This window comes from Rhea americana, unplaced genomic scaffold (genome assembly GCF_003343005.1).
Source record: "Rhea americana isolate MKP2758 unplaced genomic scaffold, rheAme1 scaffold_130, whole genome shotgun sequence".
NCBI lineage: Eukaryota > Metazoa > Chordata > Aves > Rheiformes > Rheidae > Rhea > Rhea americana.
Window position 1 is genome coordinate 2,357,722 of NW_028185373.1, and position 9,652 is coordinate 2,367,373.

Genomic DNA, 9,652 nt, shown 5'->3' on the forward strand with positions numbered 1-9,652 from the left:
GCCCGTCTGATCCTAACCAACGGCTACGCYCTGACACCTGAGGCAACTTGGCGGGCGCGCCAGCCGGGCAGCGCGTGTGCGCATGCGCGGGCGCCGCCACGCCCCGCCGCCGCGCAGGGCCGTCCCCTTCCCTCCGGAAGCGCCGCGCTCTCGCGCTGCCGGCTGCGGGCGGGTGGGTCTCGCGGCGGTGCTGGGGCTCGCGCGCGCCGCCGCCATCATGGGGGGCAAGAACAAGCAGCGGACCAAGGGCAACGTGCGGGTGAGCGCGCGGGCGGGGGAGGGAGGGAGAGGCGCGGCGCAGCTGGGCCCGGCGGGGCGGGTCCCCGGCCTCCCCCCTCTCCCCTCCGCTGATGRGTCCCGGCCTCCCCCGGCGCTGGGGCTGCGGCCTCCCGCCTGGGCGTGGGGGAATTGTGTGTGCGTGTTTAGTGCGCACGGTTCTTGCGAATCTTCCTCCCGTGTGTTCAGAGAGGTTGAGGGGACACGGAGAAGCGTGTCCGTGTAGTTACGGTTGCGTAGGCACAAAAAATAGTTCTTCGGTAGTCCCATAAACTCTGTCTTATTAACTTTCATTCCCAGTTCCAATTTTATGATTTTTTTAGAGTAATGAGAATTTGCCGAATTCATTGTACTTCTTTTTTTGAATTTTTGAGGTGTCAGGAACCATGAAACATTACAGAGATGCTTGAAGCATCAGCCAGTTTGGGGATATCATCCTCTAAAAATTGTGCTTGAAATAAATGGGAAGCTAGTGATACGATGAGCACAATGTTGATTTAACTGTGACAAGCTGCATGAGTTGCTGGGCTCCAAAATGCTTGCTTTAATACTAGTGGGACAGCATTAAGTTATATTTAATTTGTACTGCCTTGCTTCATTATTCTGTATCCTCTTTGGGCCCCTTAATTTTTGCCGGTAATATCTTTTTGTGTGATAGGTTCTCTAATCCCCACCTGTCCCAGCCCCCTCCATTAAGAACATTCCTTGGAAGCAATATCAGTTTGTATGTAATGACATGAAAAAAATGGAAGGAAGAAAAGGAGTGAAGGAGGGCAAATTATTTCTTAATAAATTGTTCACATACAGAAGTATATGGTTACTGTACTTTTTCATATATATGTAAAAATAATGTAATTTTCCGTAAGTATTCACTGATTAAAGTCATTATGAGAAAATGGAATGCTGATTCTAAAATAATTTTCCAGGTAAAATTTCTATGTTTAAAGTGTAAATAGTCTTCTTTGTAGAGTTTTGTTTTAACTGGAAGGTTAATTATACAATRTAAATAAGTTCATTTTTTTTCAAATACATGAAGAAGGTTTATAAAATCATTTTGATAAGAAACAAAATAGTTTAGAGCAGCCAAAATTTATAACTGACTAATGTCTCTGTTTTTTAATCAGCCTTCTAGTAGTGGCCGAGCAGCTGAGCTCCTTGCCAAAGAACGTGGAACAGTGCCTGGGTTTATTGGCTTTGGAACCTCTCAGAGTGATCTAGGATATGTTCCTGCAGTTCAAGGAGCAGAGGAAATAGACAGCCTTGTTGATGCTGATTTTCGAATGGTATTGCGAAAACTCTCTAAAAGGGATATCACAACAAAATTAAAAGTATGTATGTCCTTTGTCCACTGTAGTTTTTTTTTTGGGGGGGGGGCAGGGGAAGAGCAATACACTTTTCTGAAGGGTGGGAGAGGGATCCGCCAAGGTAACCAGTTCATTCCAATAAGTTTCCTAGAACATACTGTTATTGTTTCACCTCTACTTTTACATGTCGCATAAACTATGTTTGGATGTGTGCAATACAGAGAGTATCTCAGAGGACTTCTGTAAAAGTCCCTCAGGCACTGAATTCATAAAAATATCTTTAAATAATATATTACTTCTTGCTCAGTTGAAAGAAATAAATTGATTTGTTGAAAATGAGAATTACAGTACTTAGTAGAAGCTAGTAAGTTACATAAAACATCTACTTGATGTTTCTTAAACCATATTGCTGATTTTTTGATTTTAGGCTATGCAAGAGTTTGGGATGATGTGCAAGGAAAGAGAAGCAGAAGTTGTTAAAGGTGTTCTGCCTTACTGGCCAAGAATTTATTGTAAAATCTCACTAGTAAGTATTAAAATATCTAAATTTAAAACTTCTGGAGGTGTTCTATGAAAACCCTTTAGGCAGTAGTATTGATATATTTAACTGTTTATATTTGTTGGATTTCTCATCTGCTTCTAGTAAAAAACAAAGTAGTGTTCCTTGTGGTTGTTGTGTTTCAGTATTTGCCATGGGTGAAGCCCTGCACTGTTGATGCCCAAGCTATATTTTTGGTATGAGGATAGCTAGCTGTTACAACTTTGAAAGGATGATAGAACTTCTTCAACAGAAGAAGTCTCTCTCTCTGTCTTAAAGTAGAGAGCAGAACAGATTAAAAGAGTGTGCTGTTCAGTTAAGATAATTATAAATCTTCTTGAGCTAGGACTAATAGCTGACCAGCCTGATCATTAAATAAATAAAAGCATGTGTAGSCAGCTAAGCGATAATATTCTGATACTTTGGATGTGTGTTAAAATACTGTATCTCAACAGACTACTGTTGTAAACAGGATATTGGACAAAATGAATCACTATTCTGATCCATTAGAGCAATTCCCGATACTTTTTTTTTTTTTTTTTAGATGCCAGGAGCGTGGAAAGTCATGATGCTGTAAATTTGTACACAAATAGTTGAAAGTTGTAAATAAGTGATTTGTGTAGGCTTCTGGATGTTTTAATTAAAAAAAAAGTCTTACTTGAAGACTGATTCTCTTCTCCTGTGTTTCTTTTCAATGTTTGTATAAAATAGAAATAACAACTGTAGTTAGGGATTTTAAGGTTACATCTGTTTGGATATATAGCACATATTAGAYGTTAGGACCCTCTTGTGTATCTAGGGATGCTACTGAAAGACTTGCTTTTATTTTTCTGCATATTTTCAAATCTCCCTAGCCCAATTCATTGCATAAATGCATGTACTTAGAGAGAGCTTTTCTCTTTAAGTGGAAGACATTGGTATGTAATGGTATACTAGAAAAATTTTTGCTTTGAAGTACTTGGCATCAAAAAATATACTTCTTAAAACAATAAAATCTTTTTTTTCCCCTATTTTAAACAGGATCATGATCGCCGTGTTCGAGAAGCAACTCAGCAATCTTTTGAGCAACTCATTCTTAAAGTAAAGAAACACTTGGCTCCTTACTTAAAAAGTATCATGGGATACTGGCTGATTGCTCAATGTGACATATACTCCCCTKCGGCTTCTGCAGCAAGAGTAGCTTTTGAAAAAGCTTTCCCTTCAAGCAAGCAACCTGAAGCCTTAGCATTCTGTAAAGATGAAATTCTTAATGTGAGTTTATGTATCTAAGCTTACTATAGTAGTTCTATAAGGTTTTGCTTGAGTATATATCACCTGTTAATACAAATTCAAAAACTCATTCTGTCCCCATCCATTTCTAATGGTTTAAATTTCAGTAAGGCTTCCCCCCATACGCACCTGAAATTTCAGTGCTACTAAACTAAGGTCAAGAGAAGACAGACAAATACAGCTCTTTATTTTTTTACATGCAGTTACACTGACTGGAACCATACAACTATAGAAATGAATATAAAGTAAACTTTCTTGCTTGTRTTTTGATGTAGTGATGCTCAGTCATCAGATACTGTTGCTCACGGATGGAGTAATGATGCTGGTATGGTTTAGCTGCAGTGATAGAGGACTAAAGAATGCTGAGCACGGTTTCAGAAAGCCTCTCTGAGATTTGTGCTTGCTAAGGTTCGTGCTCTTCTGCCATCACATAGGAAACCAAATTGTCTGAATTTAAAAAGGTGAAAGTCTGCATTGTTGTCCTGTCATATGGAAATGTAGCTGTTTGTTTTGTCTCAGCAAGTCTTTTTGTGAGAAGCATGTCAGCACAGGGCTGCAACTTCTGAAGTCTTAAAAGTCTGGATTCAAACACTACCACCATTATTTTGAACATGAGTCAATTGCATTCTGTTTGTGCTTGGTAGCATATCTAAAACATGTTTAGTAATGACTTCACTGAGGTGTAAAGATACTTTTGAATAATGTGTAGACTATGTGATTTGCTTGTAAATAGCAAGTTCTCATGGTATGTGTGTGGTTTTTTTTTTGTTCCCCTCCCCCACCTTCCTTCTCCTTCACTTAGGTACTTCAAGATCATCTTCTGAAAGAAACACCCGATACACTCAGTGACCCACAGTATGTTGACCTACTTTAAAGTACATTTTTAGTTGGTATTGGGTGTTCTCTTGTCCTGGGGTGTAGTGGATTTAGTTGTTCCAAGAGAGAATAGTCGTTCAAGAGTCCAGCTGCCAACTTTCTTTGGGGCTGAAGTACAAGTATCTTAAATTGCTGTTGATAATGTTATCTGTTGTCTAGCTCTTGTTTCAGTGTTTTTTTTTTTTTTTTGATTTAGCATTCATGAATACTTGGGAAACAAGATGTCTCCAAACTATTTCTAACACTTGCAAAGTAATTTGTTAGTATGAGAAGTATGAGAACCTATAAAAAGTTTAGGTATCTATATTGGTACCATTTGAAATCAAAAGAAAGATAGAAAAAATGAAGACACTATAGTTATAAAGAGCTTTAGAAGCCTACTGATTAATTCACTGTTAATTTTTTATTTTGTTTTTTTGAGAACTGTACCAGAGGAAGAAAGAGAGGCCAAATTTTTCCGGATTCTCACCTGTTCCTTGTTAGCTTTAAAGAAGTTGCTTAGCATGTTGCCAAAAAAAGAGATGCATTCACTGGAGGAAAAGTTAATACCACTTCTATCTCAAAATAAATTTTGGAAATATAGTAAACACAGCATACCGCAGGTAACTTTTTTTAAATTCTTTATTTTTGTGGGGTTTAGTTAGAGATAATATGCTGAATTATGTTTGAAGTGGTCTTCAAATTTCTAGACCTTAAATACACAATATTATAGACACTATTACTCTAAAATACTTCTAATAGGCTAATTTATTATTTTGGTGCCACTGTCATCTACTACTTGGCAATTTGGAGTTGTTTCAAAATCACGCAGAAGAAACAAATAGTGTCATTTTACTGCACATGTTCACAGTGCTTTGAGTTTCATTATTTAAACTATTTTCTTGATCTTTACTCTGCCAAGAAGTAGCTGCCTACAGTGATGAAAAAATTGATTCTCATAGTAGTTTAACTTTTTTAAAGGTGCTTTTGGATAAACATGCCTTTCGGAAGTTTATTAGAAAATAAATGTTCAATATATCTATTATTACTGATAGATGTCTTACTTGATAATCCTATAATTATTTTAAGTAATTTCTTTATTTTTAATAACACCTACTTACGTGATAAAGTACTGTGACTGAATATTGCAAGTTTGTGTGGCTTCAAAAGGAACATTATAAAACTACAGATAGTGAAAGAGTATTGTTATTTGCTTAAAATGTTTATTTTTCTGTGGCTTTCATCAGGTTCGCTCGGCTTTCTTTGAGCTGGCTTCCGCTTTTTGCCAGTGCCTGCCTGAGCTGGTGAAAGCTGAAGCACCAAGAGTTTGCCCTGCTGTTCTTCACAGCATTGATGACAGCGATGCAGTGGTGTGCCCAACTCTTTGGGAAGCTGCACTTCATGTTCTTGCCACAATTGAGGTAACATGGGAAATAAAAGGCCGGTGTTTTATTTAAATGTCATATTTAACTCCTCACAAAGTGCCAGTGTTCTCTATGTAGAATTGGGAAGAACAGTTTGCATTTTCTTTATTACTAACAACATGGACTTCTCAATGCTACACACCCTTTCTTCCTCCTTATGGTACTCATTTTAACTTTAAAACACAGTGTATCCAACATCTCTGCAAATGAGAGTTGTTCTGTCAGATTGAATTAATCTGAATGTCCTGCATTAAAAATAGTCACTAATAAGTAAAATAATATTTAAAACCTTTCTCTTGATTAAAGAAGGTTACAAGAATGGCCTTCTCTGCATTTTTGTTTTGCTCGTTTTCCCCTTCTAAATTAACGCTGAGCATGATAACCGTTTTTGTTTTCAAAGTGAAATACCAGCTTCACTGAATTTAGTAGCAGGCCAAGCAGTGCTTCCATAGACTAGGATGGTATCAAGGTTTAATGCTGCAGATCAGTTTTGTAAATACTGGCATAAAGTGTAACAATTTCTGAAAAAGCAATGTGTTTAACCGGTTTGTTATAGCTATAGATATCTGGCACCATGATAAATCAGGTGACAAAAGTGTTCAAGGGGGAGGAGAAAAGTGCTGAGATGTTCTTAAAATAACAGCCTTTTGCGGTGAGTTTTGAAGTTTGTGATGCTTCTACAGGTAGGATTTAGAAATCATTGTGTATTCTTGATTTAAAAAAAAAAAAACAAAAACAAAAACTGAGAGTTAAATACAGGACCAGATGTCATGGTGATTTTTATGAAGTACCCTTAAATGCAGGATCATTAAGGAGAAACCTTTAACTGAGGCTTGCTAACAAGGAAACTCTCTTTTCCTCAAACAATACTGAAATGGCTTTATCACATTAAATTCTTACAGTTCATAAACTGAAATAGGGAGATAAGGGTTTTTTGTGTGTTGTTTAGAAATACTGGCAAGGCTATTCAAATATGACAGTAACTTGCTGTGATTGCAACATAGGGAGTTAGACTGAATGACTGTCCAAGTTCTTCCAAGGCAATAGAGTTTGATTTAATTCAAAACAACTGTATTTCTTTCTGAAGGACTGTTGGAGTCATGTAAATGCCAGAAAAGGAGTTCTGCCAAAGCTATGGACAGTGCTTCGAGAAGGTGGACGAGGCCTAGCTACTGTCATATACCCGAATCTCTTGCCATTCATTAGCAAGGTACCKCCTGGTATTGCAGAACCAAAGCTGGATTATTTCAGAACTTTTTTCAGCTCTGTAATTCAAGGGTATGAATCACAAATTTACTCAATTCTCTCTTGAAATCTCTCTCATTTACACTTTGAAGTAGGATTTTCCTCATTCCTTTCCTCATTTGAGGGGGAAAAAAAGATACTTTTTTTATTACGTTTTTTGAGCATTTTAAAATAGGTAATTATATATTCTTCGACTGGGGGATATTAAAATACACATCAATTGTTTATTTTGTGAAAAGACTGTTTCCACTAAAATATTTGAAAAATTCATGTTTTCTAAATACTTCTATGTCTCAAACTGGAGTCAATTCTTTGTAGCTGTCACTGTCTTCTTAAATCTTCAACCTTCTTTTCAGTTTTGTCTGTCTTGTCTAAAATATTCTTATTTTTCCTGTCAAACCTCATGTTTATTCCATGATAAGTTTTAAAATGGGAAATTAATTTAGTGTTAAGAATGGCTTTGAATATATCAGCAGTGCATAATTATTACAGAGCTTATAGAAGATTAGGATTTTAGTTGTGAAATTTACTCCGCAGGAGCTTGCTAATTCTCATGCTAATTCTCATACTAATTGATTTTAARGGATTTGAACTTTATGCTTTGCCTTTAAAATACTTCGAAACTAACTTTCTATCAAATGTAACTTAAATACTTTTATGCGCATTATAAACTTAAAACCATACATAAATTACTTAGTGACTAAAGTACAGCTTATTTAAAAATCAATTCTTGATTGACATTGGATGGTCAATATTAGTTCCTTCTTCCCCTCCAAGAACTCTATGTAAGGATTGCTTTTGAAGGGCACGTTGAATTTTATTGCAAGTGGTACAAYGTTTCTAATATCTGCATGGTAACTTAATGAAAATTAGACTACACATAAAAACTTACTTTGACTCAAACTGATCATGGTAAAATTGTCTGTYTTTCTCCTTATTTTTATGATTGGTTCCCATCTGTTTACAGTTCATTTCATATGGCACAGGATTAAAATAGTGACATTTTCAAACCCCTGCTGTGTGTATAGAATGAAGAGATTGGAAAAATAGGTGAAAGAGTGGACAGTGTACTTGCATGTTTTTTTTCTGCATTTATATAGATATCTCTGAATCCTAGAGGTTGATGAAAAAGTTATTTTAATACAGGCTGTGTTAAATGTCTGYATTTATTTTCTTGACTTTTTGAACAAGTCCTGTTGAATTGTTTTGATCTGACATCCCATATTGTTTTCCCGATAAAAGCAACATATTCAGGGTTACACTAAAGCATTTTAACTGGGTTTCTCAGAAGTATAAGTGATAGATTTGTGTTTTTCCTCATGTTGCCTTTCAATAGGTTGTCAAGTGAGCGAGCAGTAAGTAGCAATTCAGAAAGTTCAGCAATTATAGCTGCATTTATGGAATGTCTGCGCTTTGTCATGCTACAGAAAATAGGTGAAGAGGAGGAGCAAAGAGAGATTCACCAAATGCTTATATATGACCAGGTATTAACTAGAAATACTTAATACTGTTGTATAGGTTTTTAATAATTCGAAGTTAGAAAACTAAGTTTCTGTGACAATTTGTTCATCTATAGAAAGTCTCATTAGATTTTATGAAAAAAGTRATGTTAGTTACTCAGATTTTTATGTGCTATAGAATCAGCCCTTCCAGTGCGAGGTTTAAATTAAATGTTTTTAAAAAGACCATCTTGTAGCKCTCTCTCACTTCTCTATTATGTGTGCAAGCATAAGTAGTCCTGAATTTTTTGGAAATGCTTCCAGAGTGCTTTGTCAAAATTATARCATATCTTGGTATTATAAAAAATAATCTATTTGAGTCTGTGTACTCTAATTATTTCTTGTCTTTATAGCTAATTCCTCTTACCAATGCTGTGCTTAAGGAGCCCAGGTTACAGAGTGGACCATTATTTTATCAAATTGCAGAAACACTGAGCTCTTGGGAAGCTAAAGCAGAACTCTTCAGTGATGATGGCACAGATGAAACTTTCCAGAAGCTATTATTAAGTTTTTGGGACTGTCTTTTAAAAATGTGTGTGCTTCATGTTGATACTTTGGACACAGATGAGAAAACGCTGCTTGCTATATCTGATATGCTAGAAATTCTTCAGAATCCAAAAAGTGCTACAAAACCAAATAAAAGAAAATCTCTAAAAATCAGATTTACGGATGAGGATGAATCTGAAAGGAACACAGAGAATGGAAAATTTACAGAAGTGAAAAATAATAGTGATTCTGAAATACAGGCTGAACAACAACATAGTTTGCCTTTAAGGAAAGAACCTTTAGAAAATTTAGTCTGCAGGCTTGCTGAACTAAGTATTGTGTATGTCAACGAACAGAAGTCAGAACAGCACTTGAAATTCCTCTCTGCCCTGCTCAGCTCTTTCTCTTCAAAAAGAATTTTTCACGTACTTCTAGAGCAGGGAAATGGTGCAAGTTGTGCTCAGGCTAAATCCCAAGAAAAGATAAAAGCTAATCATGAAAATCCATCTGTGCAATTTCTGCATCTGAATTTAATAACTTGGCTGAAAGAAGACTGGAGGAAAGACACCTATTTTCTTGTTGATATTTTGTACAGTGTGCTTAATTGTTGTAACAGTAGCGATGAAAGGAAAATCATTCTTGATGATTTAACAAAGGTACGACTCATTTTGCTGATAGGTTAATTTATCAAAGTGATTAGTCATTCCTTTTTGTGGGATGTGATTGGTTAGTTTTTATTTTGGGGTTGGGGAAGAT

The 9,652-nt window shown here is 36.4% G+C and overlaps 1 protein-coding gene across 3 annotated transcripts in view; it reads left to right on the forward strand.

The window, feature by feature from the left end:
- Nucleotides 1–129: 129 nt before the first annotated feature.
- The window catches only part of LTN1 (listerin E3 ubiquitin protein ligase 1), a 35,841-nt gene continuing 26,318 nt past the window's right edge, over nt 130–9,652 (forward strand). For all 3 annotated transcript variants that reach the window (XR_014894904.1, XR_014894903.1, XM_085297833.1), the window contains exons 1-10: nt 130–259; nt 1,401–1,604; nt 2,008–2,106; nt 3,139–3,369; nt 4,190–4,242; nt 4,685–4,865; nt 5,490–5,663; nt 6,754–6,944; nt 8,248–8,395; nt 8,764–9,552. Coding sequence is in view for 1 of the 3 variants with exons in the window: in XM_085297833.1 (XP_085153959.1) it covers nt 218–259; nt 1,401–1,604; nt 2,008–2,106; nt 3,139–3,369; nt 4,190–4,242; nt 4,685–4,865; nt 5,490–5,663; nt 6,754–6,944; nt 8,248–8,395; nt 8,764–9,552 (2,112 nt within the window). In the remaining 2 variants the exon portion in view is untranslated. The remainder of the gene's footprint in view (nt 260–1,400; nt 1,605–2,007; nt 2,107–3,138; nt 3,370–4,189; nt 4,243–4,684; nt 4,866–5,489; nt 5,664–6,753; nt 6,945–8,247; nt 8,396–8,763; nt 9,553–9,652) is intronic.